Genomic DNA, 19989 nt, shown 5'->3' on the forward strand with positions numbered 1-19989 from the left:
CAAGTGAGATATTCCAAGTGTTGGTGCTTCTGTAGCCAAAATGGCATCTTCCAAGAGGGAGGGATTAGCTTGATTAGGTTTGCAGAAGGGCAGCAGAACTTTAGGAGGAGGGTGTCTCTAAGGGAGGCAAGAACCTCTAAACAGAACACTCACTGATTGATGTACAGGACACACAGGACTGGATTGCGATGGAATGGAGCACTTGGGTTCCGGAATCCAAGAGTTCTTCATTGCAAGATTTAGTTACAGACTGCATTTGGGAGAAAGGCTGTAACTTAGCGGTAGAGCATCTGCATGCAGAAGGTCCAAGGTTCAATACCCAGCATCTCCAGGTAGGACTGGAAGCATGTCTCCTGCCAAAAATCCTGGGCAGCTGCTGCCAGTCAGCATAGGGCTGTCATATGTCCAGATTTTCCCAGACATTACCAGGATTTCAAAGGCAGAATTGATGTCCAGGGGGGATTTCTGAAAGGTGGTGCTTTGTCCTGGATCTTAAGCAAGTCAACTGAAAAACTCAGCAATTTTGGTGGTTTCGGGGTGTCCCGAAAACAACTAGATAGACAAAACAACTAGATAGACCAAGAATCTGACTCAGTGTTACGCATCTTCTTTTGTTCCTGGTGAATGAAGCAAACTGAACAGTGGTTGATAGGACAACCTAGTCACTTCCTGGGTCCTTGTTCTCCACCCACAACCACACTCTCAGTCGTTATGATCAGGTGTTATCCAAAGCAGCCAGCCCAAATGCCTGCCATATCTTGGTCTAGTAAGGGAGGAGTTTCCAAGGCCATTAGTGGTTTTGGCATGGAAAAGAGAGCAAACCTGTACCCAAATTGCAACAGCAATTCTCTTTTGCAAATGTAAAAAAAATGCAGACAATTTTTTTTCAACTGGCTGTCCGCCTTCCTTCCTTCCTTCCTAATCCAGGCAGGCAGTATGCCTCAGGTTGCGTTAGGTTGTGCAATTCATTTTTCTTTATTTATCTATCAGATTACTGTCTCAGCTCAGGGCGTAGACTGTGGAAATCCAATATTTTCCCCTTACAACAAATTTGCAAGGTAGGTTAGGCTAGACAGAGTGGCTGGCCCAGACCTGGCACCAGCACCTCGCACACTCTCAGGTACCTGCCAGCACCGCGGAAGGGTCCACAGGCCAGCCAACACCTGCTGTCAGGGTCCCTGTGGTGGGTGCCTGCCTAGTGGCTACAAGCTGTAATTTTTAATCACCCACAGTGCCCCAAAGTGAGAACGAGTTGTATCTAACTAGGGCCACATTCACACCAAACATTTAAAGCACTATGGTGTCACTTTAAACAGTCACGACTTCCCCCCAAAGAATTCTGGGAGCTGTGGTTGGTTACAGGAGCTGAGAGACCCTTCCCACCCCCACCCCAAGAGCTACGATTTCCAGGGTGGCTTAACAATCAGTCCCTCCTGTACTAGTTTGCTGAAAACTGCATTCTGGAAGTAACAAGCATTGGGGGTTGAAAAGACTTTAGGCATTTGGCAAATGTATTTAGCTACTGACGGCCCTTTCCTGGACCAATTGGGATCCACCCATGGCTTGGTAGATTCTGTTTGTCTGCTGATCCAATGTGGTTCTTCCCCCTGCTCGTCCTTCACTCTGCTTCCCTGGCCCTGCTCAGTGGGCCAGGCCACTGTGCTTGAAATCAAATGTGGATGCAATACTCCTCCTCCATACAGGAGAAGAGTCCTGCTGGATCAGACCAAAGGCCCATCTAGTCTAGCATCCTGTTCTCACAGTGGCCAATTAGATCCCTCCAGGAAGCACACAGGCAAGGAAGAAACACAAGAGCCCTCTCTCACTGTTACTCAGGACATAAGAAGAGCCCTGCTGGATCATGCCAAAAGCCTGTCTAGTCCAGTGTCTTATTCCCTCAGTGGCCACACAGTTGTCTATCAGAATCCTGCATGCAGGACATGAGACCAACTGGACTGTCCCACTCACAATATTAGAAGTAGTACATACAGCAGATAGAAGCCAACTGAGTAGCCTTATTCCCCCTGAATTTATATAATCGCCTTTGGAAAAACCCATCAGACTTGGAGGATATTGGCTGGTCTGCAGACATCTTGATTTGCAACTCCTTCCTTTCTGTTTATTTTTTGAGCCCAAGGCAGGAACCACAGTCTGCCTCTAACTTCAAGTTGAAGACAATGTACCAGAAGCCGTCTTAACTGCTGCTAGGAAGCCTGGGATCTCCCCACCCAGCCCAGCCTCCTCCATTAGTAACTGTCATTGCTCCATAATCTAAGGGACAAGCCGCTCAAAGGGAACCCGAAGCAGGATGAAGGCGGGCGGGAAATTGCCTGATTAGCATCCCATTCAGAGAGTAAACTCTTGCCCTGGCTTGGCAGTGGGTGGGAACAAGCATTGCTCCTTCCAGAGAATAGCTGCCCAGTGGGGTTGGATCAGCCCCGCTGGGCTCACACCTTCCTCCTCGGCCTTTGATGTGGGATGCTGGGTTTTGGAAGCTGGCTGGCTTCCCTACTGGGGGCATTAGGAGCTAATTAAACCTTTGAATTTTCACTCGGCATGTGGCAGGAACACACTGTCCTCTGGAGAGGAGGAGGGCACCTGGAGGAACTGAGGAGGGCGGGAGAGTTAAAAGGAAGCAAAGCCAGGAGAGGAATGTGCAGGGAGGGAGGGAGGGAGGGAGGGAAGGGGGGGCACTTCACTAGAGCCCTGTGCAAGGAGTGAGCACAGATAGCAAGAAAGGGGTTGGAACTCTAGCTCAGCACGGTTTGCACTGACTGGCAGCAGCTCTCCAGCACTGACAATACAGGAACAAAAGAAGCCCCCTTATACAGAGCCAGACTATTTAGCTCTTCCAGTTATTTGAGGTTGTAGTCAGAGGCACAGACGTGAACCACATTTGGGGCTTCTGTAAGGGTCGTATGCAATGAATTCCATGCATATCTATATGCCTGTATGTGGGTTCTTATTGTTTTGTACCAGTTCTTTCCCTCACCTGTTCATGATTCCTGTTGGCCGCCATTATCCCAACATTTCCAGCTACGATTGACTGGGGGACCATCCACTTTGCCTTGCAGTTGGACCTCGGGACTGAGGAACTTACTTGCAGGGACCATTTTACAGGATCAAATGTGCTCTGATGTGCAGCACCCACAAATGCATCAGGAGGGGCAGGGTGCCTTGAGTTGGGTCACCTTATCACTTATCACAATGTATCTCTGTTTGTCTGTCTCTCTCCCCAAACTGTGCTACTATCCAGAATGAGAGAGTGAGGATAATGGTAGCGGTGGTTCATTTTAAGTCATGCCTCTGCTTCCACACTTGGAGACATGAGTCTTGAGTCTTGGCCCTATAGTGCCAACTGCTGAGGCCATCCCAGCTGATCTGCATCTGATCCCCACAATCCACATTATGCCCAGCTTCACCTTGTGCCTATGTAGACATTCTTGTTCGGCTGTGCACAGCCTACATCTTTTGGCAAAAGCAAAGTTAGTTTATAGTATTTTATTTATTTCTATTAGTATTTGTTTTGCTCTTCTTCCAAGGAGCTTGGGGCAGTGTACATGGTTCCTTCCTTCCCCTATAACTCATGTTGTCCTCACAGCAACACTTTGAGGTAGGCCAGGCTAGGAGAAGGTGACTGTCCCAATTGCACTTTGTGGCATAGTGGATACTTGAACACAGTTCTCATCAGCCCATCACCCTAATCACTCCTAACTGGCTCTGATAGATAACTGGCTATAAGACAATCCTGGCCTCAGTTAAACAGATAAGCAAGATGCCAATAGTTGTCTCCTCACAAAGAAGTAGGATTTCTTCCATTCCCACTGTGGCTCACAGCAGGAATGCAAAGACTCTTTCCCCACAGCTTATGCAGAGAAACTCCAAAAGGGATATCCTTTTTGTTCTGCAACATCCCAAGGGGGGGGGGACATCAAAAGAAGGGGGTTCTACAATCTCCCTGAGCTCTTTGTGATGTTGCTGAATTGCCTTTGCAGGTGCATAGCATTTTTTAAAAAAATGTTCAACCTTCCACTAGTCTGAACCCATTGCTTCTTGTCCTGTCCTAAGCAACTCAGCTACTCCTCCAAATCTTTGACATGAGCTGAAAATGTTTGCAAGCTTGCCTGGCTTACTTCCTCTCTAGTCTTTCCCTTCTCTAGACCAGAGACATATTGCAGCCTGAGCTCCTGTCCTCTCACCAGCCCCCATCCCAAGTGAACAACTGGAACCATTTTAACACAACATTTGCTTTTCATTTAGAGAGAAGCTGGTTTCTGTGACTTTTGAAGATCTCTCACTGGGAGGATGGACCCCTTGTCTATGTTGTGGTTGCTCTTGACTGCCTGCGGACTAGACTTGTCTCAGGCTGTGAACCCCTTTGCGGTGCAGCAGATCCCGCCTGACCCTTGCTATGACGAAAAGGGGGCACCCCGCCGCTGCATCCCAGAGTTTGTCAACGCCGCCTTTGGGAAGGAGGTCCATGCATCCAGCACATGCGGGAAGCCAGCGACCCGCCACTGTGACTCTTCCGACCCCCGGAAAGCTCACCCAGCATCCTACCTCACAGACCTCAACACTGCTGCAAATATGACCTGCTGGCGCTCAGAGACCTTGCACCATTCGCCCCAGAATATCACCCTCACCCTCTCCCTGGGCAAGAAGTTTGAGGTGATCTATGTGAGTCTGCAGTTCTGCTCTCCCCGTCCGGAGTCAGCTGCTGTTTTCAAGTCCATGGATTACGGCAAAACATGGGTGCCTTATCAGTACTACTCTTCGCAGTGCCGGAAGATCTACGGCAAGCCCAACAAAGCCACCGTCACCAAACAGAACGAGCAGGAGGCCCTGTGCACTGATGGGCACACCGACCTCTACCCCTTGACAGGAGGGCTCATTGCCTTCAGCACTCTGGACGGGCGTCCGTCAGCCCAAGATTTTGACAACAGCCCCGTCCTTCAGGATTGGGTGACGGCCACTGACATCCGGGTCATTTTCAGCCGCCCCCATTTGTTCCGGGAACTAGGGGGCCGGGACCACGAGGACGAGGATGGCGGGGCTAGCTCTTCTTCATACTACTATGCTGTGGGCGAGTTTCAGGTCGGGGGGCGCTGCAAGTGCAATGGGCATGCCTCACGCTGCGTGAAGGACAAAGAAGGAAAGCTGGTGTGTGACTGCAAGCACAACACAGAGGGCCCTGAGTGCGACCGCTGCAAACCGTTCCATTATGACCGTCCGTGGCAGAGGGCCACCGCCAGGGAGGCTAACGAGTGCCTAGGTAAGAGAATTTCCTATCTTTCTGCATCCCGTCGCCTCCTATGACCTGGTGCTGTACATTGCTATCTGGTTTAGAATGGTTTCAGCCAGTCTTCTGGTCAAGCAGAACGAAGCAAAAACAAAAAAGCAAAAAACCCGGGTTGGGGAGATCACATAGGAACAAATACTGCTGATCTCCCCTACCTTGGCCCCCGCAAAAATCCCAACTTGTTGCACAACTGGCTCTTTGTGACATGAGCTGTCATATGCAAGTGCTCTCAGCCTATTTTGTTAGGTCAGGGGTGGGGAACTGTTCCAGACCTCCCATGGTCTGGGTGCCAGCAGTGGGCGGGGCCAGAAGCAAAAGTGGGTGGAGTAATGGATGTACATTCTACCTTAGTACTGAAAGGTAAGTTTCTGCACACAAATGCACTCCCCTGTCTACCCTCTCTGGACTTCAGAAGGTACATGTGAGAATTATCTACCTTGAGAGGGAGGATTCTTTTTCAGCCTGAGGACCCCATGCTTTCCTAGAGAACTTTTCAGGGGTGGCATATCAGTACTGGGCAGGGCCAGATGTAAAAGTGACCCAAACGACGGGTGTAAACACACCCCTCTCCATCCAGACCAGTGGCGTAGCGTGGGGGGTGCAGGGGGGGCCGGCCGCACCGGGCGCAACATCTGGGGGGGGGGCGCTCGCACTCGCAGCTCTCTGCCCCTACCTGGCTCACTCACTCTCTCTCACTGCAGTGCTGGCTGTGCGAATCCGATCCGAGCCGCCGGGTGACCGCCCATTGTGTGTGTGGGGAGGGGGTGCCAGGCGTGCGGTGCGGTGCGGAGAGAGAGCGAGGGACTATCTGGGGGAGGGACAGTGCAGCGGCCGCCCAGCACAGCGCTGAGCGCGGGAGAGAACCACACCAGACCAGACCAGGCAGCAGCAAGAAGAAGCTGGCAGCTTCACGGGTTAGTGGGCGCAATCCACGGGTTAGGGGGCGCAAATTACTTGCCTTGCCCCGGGTGCTGACAACCCACGCTACGCCACTGATCCAGACAAGCCAAGATGCATGGTCAGAGTTCTAGGGCACATTCCAGCCAAGAAGAATGGTAGGAGGGATGGTGAAAGGTGTTGTCTGGGGAGAGGTTGTGGCCTATAGAGAGTCCCAAGAACCCAATAGAGGAGCCTGGAGGAATGCTTGTCACCCCTGTGTATGGTGAATTAAACAGCCCTGGGAAATAGTAGCTAGACATGGGGAGAGGTACGAAGGAGGTTGAAACCAAATGAATTCAGTAATGGGTGCCACAGAAATGGCATGGACTGGTTTTCATTCGTTGATATTCCAACAAATGCAGATTATTTTTAAACCGTTAGGGGACCTGTAAGTATTATAGCTGGCTCCAGATTTAAGAGGTTCCTATTATTGCCTTCCTGAAGGCTCAAAGTGAGGGCTTTTCTTGTAGCTCAGTGGTGCAACAGGCTCCCCACCACCAGCACTTTTCTTTCTTTGTAACATTATAGAGTAGCCTAGCACCTGGATGGCTGCCATTTTGTTTATCCAACGATGCACCAAATTGAGGCAGTCTCTGGTTCATTGTGGAGGAAAACCAAAATGGCAGCACCAGCCGAAATGCAGCAATCAAAGTTCAATACAGTGGCCTGGGGGCAGGATAGCAGAAGGGCAGGCAGTAGGTAGGTAGGTAGGTGGGTAAGTGACAGGGCAGTGCTGACACTCCATTTAGCTTCCTTGCCACCGGAATGAAATTAGACCAGGATCTGCATGGAAACCAGGCCCTTGGACCACAGGTTGCCCAACTGAGTCTTACATACGCTGATGTCACTGATGAACCTCTGTCCAGACTGCTAAGTACTAAGGAGGACTGAACTGCAGAATCAACAGCAGGAAACTCTGGTGGCATGAAACTGTACTAAGTATGGCCTGCACCTCTGTCAGCTCTCAAATGAATAAAGCGGTTCAGCAGAAAGCAGCTCAGGAAACTGCAGGAAACTCAACCTCAATGCAGGGAAGGCCGAGGAGTGTGATAAATTTCAACAGAGACCTGGCCCAAAGTCTCTCGAAGTCATTGGCGCTTCCCTCGAACGCCTCTCCTAGCTAGCTGAACAAACACTTTGGGGAGATTTCCCCCTTTAGCATCCCTATGGGGGTCAACCCTTTGGCAGATGGGACTGAAAAGGCGAACAAGAGGAGAGAAAAAGGAATGCAGGCGTAGGGCTTTGGGGAGGAGGGAGGCAGTGTCCCTTTAAGACACCCCTGACGGGTCCACCCGCACAAAGGCGGCTTAGCAGAGCTGCCGTGTGAAAGTTTTTCCTGTCGGCTCCATCTCCTATTTCTCCCTTTCCTCCTGCAGGCTTTGTGCCTTCTGTGAAAGAGCCCCTCTATCACACGCCTCCGAAAGGGGGCTTAGCGGCTGAAAGCCGGATTAGCTCCTCCAGCGTTCCCCTCTGTGCCTTTCAACCATGACATCTCCCCGGCCAGCAGGAACAGACGCAGCAATTAGCACCAATTAAAGGGAGAGGGCCCGCCTGGGAAGTCCCCACACCCCACCCCACAACACTGATCTGCAGCTAGCCCAGGCTACCCTGTGCCACACACTGTACAGGCGCAGGGAATGTGTGTCATAACCTTGCAGGACATAACCTTGCAGCTGCCTTCTGGGTTCCAGAACATATTAGCCAGCCCTTTTTATTAGCCAAGGGAGGCAAACTGATGGGGATTGCTCTACAAATGTGGTGCGGGCAGAGACACTTGTGCCACAAAGAGCTGTGTGGCTCTGCAGGTGTGGCTACTACAGAGATGTTGTGGCTGCAGGGCTGTCGTCAGCATCTAACACCGTCAGGCAGCTGCTGGGGCCTTCCTGCCCCAGGAGGACACAGTGCTGGTGCTTGTTGTAGATCCCCATCCTTTAAAAAAAAAAGTTTGTAGCCTGCCTCTCTGAGCAGTGCCAGGAAGCTGAGTCTACTGCAGGGAAGCTGCCTCATGCAGTCAGGCTACTGAACAATCTAGGCAGACAGGCAGTGGTTCTGAAGGGTTCCAGGCAGGTGTCTCCCTGAGCCCTAACTGTAGATGCTGAGGATTGAGCCTGGGACATTCTGTATGCAAGGCGGATCCTTTTCCACTGATCCTCTTCCTCAGCCCTTCCCCTCACCTGTGATTCCAAGTCTAGAACCTTTCTAGGTGTTTCTACCTCAGTTTCTTGACATATGTACAATGGGGTAGGGAACGTAGGAAGCTGCCTTATACTGGGGCAGACCATCAGTCCATCAAGCTCAGTCTTGTCTACTACACTGACCGGCAGTTGCTCTCCTGGTTTTCAGACAGGGAGTCTTTTCCAACCCTACCTGGAACTGTTAGAACAACTGCGCCCCGATCACCCAGCTTTCATTCTGGAGGAGCTCCATCCTCCATAGCAATGAGAATGTCTAAAACTTTTCTTTTCCCTCAACCATACTGCTTGGTAGATTCCATCATAATTTAATTTCTGACTGGTGTATTCCATACGTAATTGTTGGAGTTTGTTTGTTTGTTGTCACTGATGCTTGCTTTTCACTCTCAAGGCTGAGGTGGATGCTTCCAACTATTATCTCATGTAACATGTATAATCCTAAATTCAATAAAAAAAAATTGGAGGGGAGAGACCTTCACAGATAGCGTGAAATGAATTCCAACTCCTAAAAAACAAGAACAACCATAGTTTCTTGCTTGGTTGGAAGGAAGCAGATTCATAGAATCATATCATTCTAGAGTTGGAAGGGACCCCAAGTGTGATCTAGTCTGAATCCCTGCAATGCAGGAATCTCAACTAGATCATATATAAGAGGTGGCCCTCCAACCTCTGCTTAAAAACCTCCAAGCAAGGAGGGTCCAGCGCCTCTCATGGGAGTCTGCTCCACTGTTGAACAGCTCTTACCATCAGAAACTACTTCTTGATGTTTAGTCGGAATCTCTGTGTAACTTGAATCCATTGGTTTGGGCCCTACGCTCTGGAGAAAACAAGCTTGCTCCATCTTCCATGTGACAGCCCTTTAGATATTTGAGGATTGCTATCATATCTCCTCTCCGGCTCCTCTTTTCCAGGCTAAACATACCCAATTCCCCCAACCATTCCTCATCAGAAATAGAGAGTCACAGCTTCCCCATTCTGGAGTGGACATCAAGAGGAGCTGCATTAGTTGCAATGCTCTCTCTGTGTGCTTGATTTCTGCTTGCCACAACACTGCCCCTTTGCACTCTATGCAGAGTCTTTGGACCATGAGCCTTGGCACTCATGTTCTGTGGCTTATACCATATTTTTCACTCTATAAGACACACCAGACCACAAGACGCACCTAGTTTTTGGAGGAGGAAAGCAAGAAAAAAAAATATTCTGAATCTCAGAAGCTAGAATGTGCAGTGAAAGCAGCAATCCCTCTTGCTGTTCTGGCTTCTAGGATAGCTGCGCAGCCTGCATTCGCTCCATAAGACGCACACACATTTCCCCTTACTTTTTTTTTTGGGGGGGGTGAGTCTTATAGAGCAAAAAATACGGTATTTATATTTTAGGGTTGCTACTGGTGCAAGGGTGAATTTGTTTGCCTGCCTTTTCCTTCTCTGTCCTCTTTTCCTTGTCAATCATAAACCTGCAGACAGAGACGCTTGCATTTCCTTATTCCTTGTGCAGCACCTAGACAACTGAGACAGGTGTTAAGAAAGGTGTTAAGGCTGGGCACAGAGGTTGAGGTATCCTGTCAACACAGTTAGGATTGTTGACATGGATAGTCTCCGCACTCCCCTATCCTGCCTTTGTCATACACACCCTCTCTGTCTGCATTTGACTTGGAATAAATGTGTCAGTACAGTTGCAAAATCCTGGGTTGCTGGACCTGTGCAACTTCTTTCTCTCTGTCTCTCCGAAAGAAAGATGCTCAGTGGTAGAGCATCGGTTTGGCATGCAAAATGCCCTGTGTTCAATCCCCAGCATCTCCAGGTAGGGTCAAGAGAAAAGATGGGGGATAAATTTGATTCAGTTTGCATTTAAAGGTGAACCTACCAAATTCACACTTTCTGAAACAATGTGCCAACAAAAACGCAGGCATCCTTAAAATCCACGTTCCTTCAGATTTGCAGTGCGGTTCTGCAGCCAAGTGATGTATAAGAAAATGCATATCGAAGGTAAAGTCTGCATAAAAATGCATATATTAATAACAATGCATTATATTGTGGCAGATTGCTTTGCAAAAATGTGTATAATAGGCAAGATTGCATACAAACGTGTGTATTAGGAGAAATTAACACTAAAATACTGCGGTTTTTTTCATGAAGATTAAATTCATTTATTTATTGCAATTTACTGCAAAAATGTGGAGAACCAAATTTAAGATTAGAAAAAATAGAAATTGAGAAAACTCAAATCTACAGATCACTCCATCCCTAGTTGAGAGTAAACCACTGTCTAAAGTCTTAGGGAGTTGCTGCCAGTCAGTGTTGACCATGCTGAACTAGATGGGCCAATGATTGGACTTGGCATAAGGTTGCTGCTGCCTGTGTTCCTGTGTTTCTTCACATAAGAACATAACTGAAGTACCGTAATTTTAATCTGTTTTAGTATTTATTTTAAACTATGGTGATTATCCCCCCTCCCCGCGGTTTTATTATTTTACCTTTTTGTAAATGACTTTGTGCTTGTTTTTTAACAATCAAGTGGTGCATACGGTTTTTTGGATCAAACCAAAAGCCCATGTAATCCAGCATTCCATTCTCACAGCATTCAGTGCATCAGTGGAACACTGTGGCTCATGACAGGACATTAATGTAACCAGTCCTTACAGCCAGTCATAGCCTCTTTCTCTTGTGCATGGAGATGTGGTTTGGACACCAGGTTTCATAGGACAGCAAGCTGTGATTATTTATCATTCCCAGGTCTTTGGGATGGTGTTTGTGTGAGGCTTCTGAGAGAGAGAGAGAGAGAGAGAGAGAGAGAGAGAGAGAGAGAGAGAGAGAACTCATTATTTTCCTCTGGGACAGCATGGCAAACTCTGTGTCAAAGAGAGACCGTCCCAATTTAATCAAAAATTGGTGGGTGGCATGAATGAATTTTTGTGTGCATGTTTTCCTAAAACGAAAATGTGTCTGGTTACTGAAACAAAAAACACAACTTGGATCTGAACAGTTTTCAGGATTCAGTACATTTGTGGTTTGGGCACATTTCCAAGTTGTGGGTTTAGTGTGTTTGGCACAAACCTTTGGTTGTCTGCAGCTTAATTTTCTTTTATTATTATTATTATACTGAAAAAAAGGAAGACCGGATGAGTTGTTCAGCTGGGAACGTTTAAAGCTAAGGAAACGTGCCAGTGCAAGGGATAGTCTAGGTGATCATATTGTCCCTTCGTGTCAGGATGCCTGAATTATTTCTGCTAGAATCTTTTTTTTAGAAATCTCTTTCCCTTCCTTCCAAATCACTAAGATGTTCCAATGGAATATGTATTTTTAAAGAGATGCATTTTCTTTTGTTCTGAATATTTTGGTCTGCTCAGATCATTATAATAGAAGGTCATATTTATTGATGAAGAGTGCTAAGTTCAGATGGGATTTGCTCCACAAATATGGTGGAGACATTTTCTGCCACAAGGAGGTGAATGCAGACAGAGAAGAGAGATGCTACAGCTACAGGGCAGGTGTCAGCAGCTGGCATCTTTGGGCAGATGCTGGGGCACCAGGGCCCTAGGATGTCTGCACTGAAACCCCCGGTAGTGCGATCCTGGTGGGGCACCATCGCGGCTGTCCCCCGCCTGTGCTGGGTGCCACGCCCTCACAGGTGGCGCGCCATGCTCCCAGGACGCGCACTACGCCCCCGAGACGTGCACCAGCCATGCCCCCCACCTGCTCTCCGCCCCCGGTGCCGGAGCATGAAGCTCCGCCACTGGCACCAGATAGCTAGATCCAGCATCTCTCTGAGGCTACAATATCCTGGAGTGATATGTCGAGGAAACTGAGAGGAAATTAAAATGGCAGTTCAGAGCCAGTTTTTCTGGTACTGCTCAGAGCACGTCATAGAGTGGTTGCTTCACTGCCACCACCAGGTAGGTCCACAAGGGCCCACCAACTGAGGACATTCAACCATTACAGCCTCGAATCTGAGGCTGGCTGAGTGACCAATCTTTACCTGAGAAGGGGGCCTTTATGTGAGTGGGGAGCCTCAGACCTAGGGGACGAATGTGCCCACCCCCCTCGGCCTCTGTGTCTGGCCCTCAGAACTCTCCCCAGGCCGCACTTCTCATTGGCTCTGCCTCATTCCCTCCTTGAGTGTTTTTGCCTGGTTGGAATGGGTCCTTGAACTCTGATCATCCTTCTTGCTTGCCTGCATGGGGAAGAGATGGGTGTTTGTGTGTGAGTAAGTATGGAGGCTGACATTCTGAACAAAGGCAGAATTTAACAGGGGCAACAGAAACTAGGGACTACTGGAGAGGCAGGGACTGAACAATAACACACCTCCCCTAATGCGGCACTCATTTGCCACCTAATAATATACCTCTAAGTCTTGTAAGAACACGCTCTCCTCCTCCACACTTATGGCATGAGCCAGATATGTATCAAGAAAAACAGCCTTTTCCACTGCGGTTTGATGCTCCCTGTTTTCTGTGGAACAAGGGCTTGTAGATGGGGCTGCAAAATTAAAAACAAACACAGCTATTATACCTTCAGACATTTCACAGATGAAAATGGAGACATTTATAACCCGGGTCACCTCATTTCCGCTGGTTTGTTTGCTGGTGGCAATGATGGGTGTTTCCCCTTCTCATTCTGGGATGCCCTCTGTGAACAAGGCCATGTACTATATGATCACATAATGTTAGTCCATGATTATATAATGTTATTCTAGTTAGAATTCAGGTTGGGTGGGGTGGGGAAATGGTTGCCATTGGGAAGGTCACCACCACCTTAGCCGGGGGAAATGGAGTCAAGGAATATACGGAAGCAACAATTGAAGAAAAGGTAGACCTGATCCATCCTTTTCCCTCCTGAAGCACCCCATGGGCAGCATTCTGGGGGCCACATAGTGGGGCAGGGGGAGCCAGAGGCAAAACGTAGGCAGGGCAACAGACACAACTCTTTATAACTGCAGGCTACATTTCAGCCACACAAAAACAAGAGGTTCACACAAGTGCTTGACTATTTGTGTAGTCAAGAGAAGGGAGAGGTACATGGAAACACCTGCATGGATCAGGGCCTGAATGAGAGCCAGGATGGGCTGTATAGTACCTGCATAGGCTCCCAGGCTGAGCTGCTTCCTTGTTGTGCTACCCACCATGATGCCAAGGTTTTGTTCCTGGCCAGTCACTGCTAGTTTAGTGAATTTGTGGAGGGTATCACATGCTAGTCCCATTGAAATTAATGGACATTACTAACTTAGGTGCATTAATTTCATTGGGTTTACTCTAAGTAAAAGCTAGTTGGATTCTATCCTATTATAGGATTTTGTGTTTCAGTGAGCATCACTTTACCCTTGTTTATATTGAATCACACTGACCATTTCAATGCCCATTCACCGAGTTTGGAGGGAACCTTTTGAAGCTCTCCTCAATTTCTTCTTTTTTTAACCACCCTGATCAATTGAGATTCATCAGTAAACTTGTCTACCTCACTGCTCATCCCCACCTCCAGATCATTTTTGAAAAAGCTAAAAAAGTGCCACCAGTCCCAATGGCAATACTTGGGAGAATCTGATTTCTATATCCCTCCATCGGGAGAACTGTCTGTTTTCTCCTGCTTTCTGATTCTTGTTCCTTAATAATGTTACTCATGTATAAGAGGAGTGCTAAGCTACTCTGGAACCTTTGATGAGGGGCTTTACTGGAAGTTTTTATGAAAGTCTTAACTATATAATGCTCACTCGACCACCCTTATCTATACGCTTGTTGACACTTTTAAAGAATTCGTAAGAGGTTAGTGAAACAGGACTTATCCTTCCAGAAGCCATGGTGGTTCTGCTTCAGCAAGGCTTGTTCTTCTCTGATCTTGGTAATTGTATCTTTAACAGTGCTTTCTACCAATTTTCCTGAAACAGGTGTTAAGTTACTCAGCCTGTAATTTCCTGGATCCTTTAAAAAAAATGATGTTACATCGGCCACTTTTGAGTCCTCAGGTGTGGAGGTTGATCTTAGGAACAAATTGCTTATTTTTCTTAGCAGATTAGCAGTTTCACATTTGAGTTATTTTAGAACTCTCACATGGATGCCATTTGGATGCAGTGATTTGTTGATAATGCCTAGAATTTCAAATTTCACCACCACGATTTGTCTCAGTTTCTCAGTCTTAATGAGAAAGTTAGTTCAGGTGCAGGTTAGTTCAGGTTCTGTCCCACATCTTCTGCTATGAAGACAGATGCAGATAATTCATTCAGATTCTCTGCAATCTCATTATTCTCCTTTAGCACACCTCTGACTCTCTTGTCCAAAAGTCCACTCACCTTGTAACACACACCTCTGCAGCTTTACTCACAAGTAAGCCCAGCTAAATTCAATTGGTTTTACTCCCATATAAGTGTGGATAAGATTTCAGCCTTTATTGGCTTGTGTATTCACTAGAGTCAAGATGCACAGAACACAGAGATATGATAGAGATGCCCCTGGAGTTTCCAATAAAGTTCAAAGGATCATTTTTCAGTATAAGCATGATTAAACTGAAAAAGCAAAACAACACAAGTAACAAATGTAATACAAGAAATGATTTTTTTAAAAAATGCAAATGAAGCTGTGGCAAATTTTTCATGATCAGCTTAAAAAATTAATTTTAGGAATCTTTCCACTTAAAACAGAATTCAGAGGAAATGGGATAAAGCACAGAGCTAGCCAGAGAAATTATTACACACATACACACAGCCCAATCTCACCCATAGTTTCAGAATGCAACTTGGGCTGTGCTAGAGAGTTAAAAATAATTTAGAATGAATTTACTAAGTCAGGACTGTTCACTCTAGTCAGACACCTATATTTAGGTATGATCTGCCTCCTGCTTTGATATCTGATCCCTCAACTTTATTTTAATTCTTGTCGGTGTCATCCTGATATTAATTGATATTTCTAAATTGGCAGTTAAACTATTTGGGGTGCTGAGCTTGCTGAATCAAAGCAAAGCACTTTTCAACATTGCTCTTTGAAAACCATTCAGAATGCGTTCAGTTGCAAAGTCCAAACTCAGCCTGCACCGGGTGACTTTTCATGCTGATACTGGACCACAACGTAAGGTTTGCAGAGCCATAAGTACTTAACCAGAGTGCTTGACAAGATCTGAAATACTTTGCATATGATTATGGCAGCCATTGTTAAATCTGAGCTGCTAGATAGCTCACATGTATTGTTTTGCAAGCAGAGGTTGCTGGAAATGCGTAGCTCAAAGTTTACAGAATAAAGTCATAAAGATTTAATCTATTAGTCAACATTGACATAGGGCAAGATGAAGCCTGTTTTGTGCCTAGCAGTTATCTAGAATTATCATCAAAATACAAATGTTAAAACACTGCAATTTTCTTGGCCGTACCTTAGGAACAGGTTGACCAAACAGTGAAAACATTCATGGCAGGGACGGAACCTAAATCTCCCTCACTTTCAGTTTGGAAGGTCTGTTAATTTAGTTGCTCATGCACTTGCTTTGTGGAGAATCATGTGGACATACAAAGCTTCCTTATACTGAGTAAAAGTGTTGGTTTCTTTAGCCCAGTTTTTAGAGTGGTCAAGTGTGAAACTGGACAGGACTCCTGAATCATCATCATCATCATCTTCATCATCGTCATGCATTAAATCTATATACTATCCTTCATCCAAAGATTGCAAGGTGGTTTACGGTATAAAAAATGTCAGAAACAGCAACTTGTGCCCCATGTTCCATGCCACTGATGCCCTGCTCATTGTCATAGTGTGTGTGTGGAAGTTAGCAGTTAATTCCAACCTTCATGTTCAGTGTCTTGCATGCAGAAGGTTCCCAGCACCTTCCGATAGGGCTGGGAGAGAACCATGGTTGACATCCTAGACTGCCAGTCGGTGTAGAAAATATTGAGCCAGATGAAGCAATGGTCTGACCTAGTATAAGGCAGCTTCCTATGTTCCTTTGGGGTGTGCTACTCTGATTACCATCAGCTGGGGGCAATGAATAAATGAGGGGTGTTTCTTTTGGGGTCCTGGAGGCATCTGATTGAGCACTATAGGAAACAGGATACTGCATTGGTAAATGGACCATCCAGTGATGCAACTAGATTATTTTAGATCCTGGACTTAATGTTCTTATGAGTGTCTCCTTTATAGAAAACCATGGTCATGGGGAGGCACACAACATTTCCCTTCCATTCCAACCACGGTTCCATGCTTTGCATCTGCGTCTACATCCTTGATGTTGTTGTTTAGTCATTTAGTCGTGCCCAACTCTTCATGACCCCATGGACCAGAGCACGCCAGGCACTCCTGTCTTCCACTGCCTCCCGCAGTTTGGTCAGACTCATGTTTGTAGCTTCGAGAACACTGTCCAACCATCTCGTCCTCTGTCATTCCCTTCTCCTTGTGCCCTCCATGTCTCCCAACATCAGGGTCTTTCCCAGGGAGTCTTCTCTTCTCATGAGGTGGCCAAAGTATTGGAGTCTCAGCTTCGGGATCTGTCCTTCCAGTGAGCACTCAGGGCTGATTTCCTTAAGAATGGAAAGGTTTGATCTTCTTGATCTTCTTTGACATCCTTGATAGGTTCAAACAAAAACCAAGCAAACAGAACAGCTTGCCAATCCTGTAGTTTGTTCAGGGTGCTGAGAGCTGTTAGAAGGCTCCTATTTCCCTGACAGAGCTGCAGGTCCCAGAGTTCCTTGGGAAAAGGGGCTAACTGTTAAAGCATCCTGAGAAAGATAGCTTTGTAGGAGGAAAAGGAGGGTTTCTTAACAACTTTCAGCACCCTTCGTGAACCACAGCTCCCAGAATTCTTCAGGAGAAGCCATGCCCTTTCAAAATAGTATCATGGCACTTTTAAATGCGTGGTGTGAATGTGGCCTCTCCTCACTTCGACGCCACCCCTGAAATGACTGCTCTCTCTGGTGCGATCAAGGCAGCCCCTGGTACAGGGGCCAAGCTAAACATGGTGTGCAACTCCAAACCTGCTTATTACTGAATGGTTTCATTAAGATGGTTTTGGGTGGTTGAGGGAGTGGTGGCATTTTGAGGACCTGGATTGCCCTCCTACACGGCGGAAGTAGCAACCCTGCCCTGCAGGCATTGCAGCCAGGCACTTCTCCAGTGAAGGCATGGGGTGTAGCTCCGATCTGTTGTGGCTTTGGCATTGAGGTCTGCTCTAGAATTTCATGGAGACTGTTCCATTGACTAATTGCTCCCAGCCAGATCGCAGACAGTAAGTGTTCTTAATGCTCGGTAATGCTTAGAGGAAGACGGCAGGTTACGGATTCCTGCGGGAGGAGGGTGGCGGACGTCGGTGGCCTTTAGAAACGGAGCGGAGAATTGCAGCGTTATGTAATTGGCCCATTATTTACAAATTAATTGAACCTGTGATTCTTTAATTGGTCATGTGATTTTTGAAAGGCGGGGTGAGGTGAGGGGGGAGAGAAATTGGCTGCCCTTGTGTGAGGAAGGAAGCGAGCTCCTATATAATTAGCCTGAAACTATGCAATTAAATTCTTATTAATACCCTCAAACAGCAGGGACCATTCAGGCCTTTAATTAGTGATTAACATGAGACAGGGAGAGATTGAGCTGTAACAAAAACTGGCTCGTGGTTGCAGCACAAGTTTTTAGCTGCTCTTCCTCCCCTCGACTTGGGAGGGAAAGGGAAGAATATGCAAACGACATGCTTCGTGGTGGAAGATCAAGCGCAGTCATGTTGAGGAAAGGATCTGAGGGAGACATGCCAACCCTACCGCGTAGGCTGCTTGTTTTCTTCTGCAACCTGCCTTGGGATTTAATTTGCTCTTGGATGCTGACAGTCGGGTCTGGTGGTCTAGAGCAGCTACGGGGGACCTTTTTCAGACACAAGGGCCATACTGCCTAGTGGGGAAAGTTCATGAGGGTCACACATGCCAGTGGTGGGCACAGCCCAGGGATGCCAACTTGAATAAAATATTTGAGGGGGCAGGTAAGCCACACCCCACATAATCTTATCACATGATGCAATGCACACACACCATTTGAATGGCGATGCCCATCAACTTTTGGGGGGGCCTGGCCCCCTCAAATATTTTATCAGGGTGGCTGAAGACCCGTCAGCCCCTAGGCGTTGGCTCTTATGGTAGGGCCAGAGGCAAATGATGCATCTTCAGAAATAGTGACTAACATTTAAATGGGAAGATACTGCATCTCGCCATAAGTGAGGGAGAGAGCAGGACCCTGTGTGCCTTGATCGAGCTGCTCTCTGGGTGCAACAAGGTCCTCTCCTGCTCTCCCTTCTTATGGATCTTTATATTTAAACCACACTTGGACCAGGCAGCCATTCAAGCACAGCTGTTGCTTGCTTACGACTCCCATCAGCTCCCACCTGTACCACCAATAGTCAGGGATGCTCAAAGATCAGCAGCATCTGCTGCATGCAGGTTTTCTACCTTTGAAACAGAGAACTGTGGTCTGTAAAGGAGGAGACATGGTCAACCTAATTCTGCCCTTCATTTTTATTTGTTAGGGTTTTTTGCCCATATCATTTGCAATTGTAGCTGGTCTTTGCAAAACCATCCATCTTCTATGCACAGGCTGAATTCTTGAAAGGATACGTGTGTACGTTGCATTCTCTCCAGGGTCTCATTAGGCCTCGATTTCCAAAAAATTCCTATTGGTATTAATATCTATCCACATGCTAGAGCAGGAAAGTTATTTTTCTGCTACTGGCTTTACCCCAACCTTGGGAGTGATCTTTCAAAAAACAGACAGCTGAACAAAAAGCCTTTGACTTCACTGATGGCAGAATCTGGCTGCTTTGTGCTTCGTTTGAACAATGCCTCCCACATTGTTTGGCATTTACTAGATATCTTAAATACTTTGGCTTCGACACTGCTAGCTGCCACAGTGTTGCTCCCCAGGTGTTATCAATTGTATATGTGGTTTAGCAGTGGCAAACTTTTAACTGCCAATGCAGCCACATGCATGATGTGGACTAAAATCTTATTCCCCCCCCATCAAAATTCATGGATTTAAAAGTGGGGGAGGGGGGAATCTACTGTTTAATGATAGCAATTGTTGAGAGAACAACACAGTGGTTAATGACCAATATAATGCATGGAAACATCTCCTGGATTAAACCAAAGGTCCATCCAGTCCAGGGGTTGTAGCACCTTTTCCACTTTGAGGGCCACATTCCCTTCTGGGCAACGTTCTGAGGGCCACATTCTGGTGGGAGGAACCAGAGGCAAAAGTGAGCAGAGCAATATGTGCAATTTTTACCTTTGTAGACTAGACTTGATTTTTACACATACCCCTCTCTCTTCTTATACAATAAGCAGTAATGAACATGTACATCCCAAGAAAGACTCTTCTTTCCCACTCCTTCCTAGTTTCACCTCCCTACATTACAATCAGGCTATTTTCAACTCATCACCTTCATCTTATTCAGGACACACAAGTGGGTGGGGGAAGGAATGTCCAAAAGCAACCGTTTCCATTCAGATCTGTCTCTCTGGCACAATTGGGATTGTTTCTGTTCCACTACAGTTCAGTTTCTGCCAAATACCGCAGTATTAATCTCTCACTGTCTGCTGTTAACATAATTTCAGAATTAT

General features: G+C 47.0%; 1 protein-coding gene across 1 annotated transcript in view; it reads left to right on the forward strand.

Moving 5' to 3' along the window:
* Nucleotides 1-19989, forward strand: part of NTN3 (netrin 3) — a 111838-nt gene that overhangs the window by 30617 nt on the left and 61232 nt on the right. The window contains exon 2 of the mRNA XM_081169879.1: nucleotides 4261-5272. Coding sequence (XP_081026005.1) covers nucleotides 4306-5272 — 967 coding nt within the window. The 5' untranslated portion in view covers nucleotides 4261-4305. The remainder of the gene's footprint in view (nucleotides 1-4260; nucleotides 5273-19989) is intronic.

The sequence above is a fragment of the Podarcis bocagei genome, assembly GCF_964188305.1.
Source record: "Podarcis bocagei genome assembly, chromosome: 14".
NCBI lineage: Eukaryota > Metazoa > Chordata > Lepidosauria > Squamata > Lacertidae > Podarcis > Podarcis bocagei.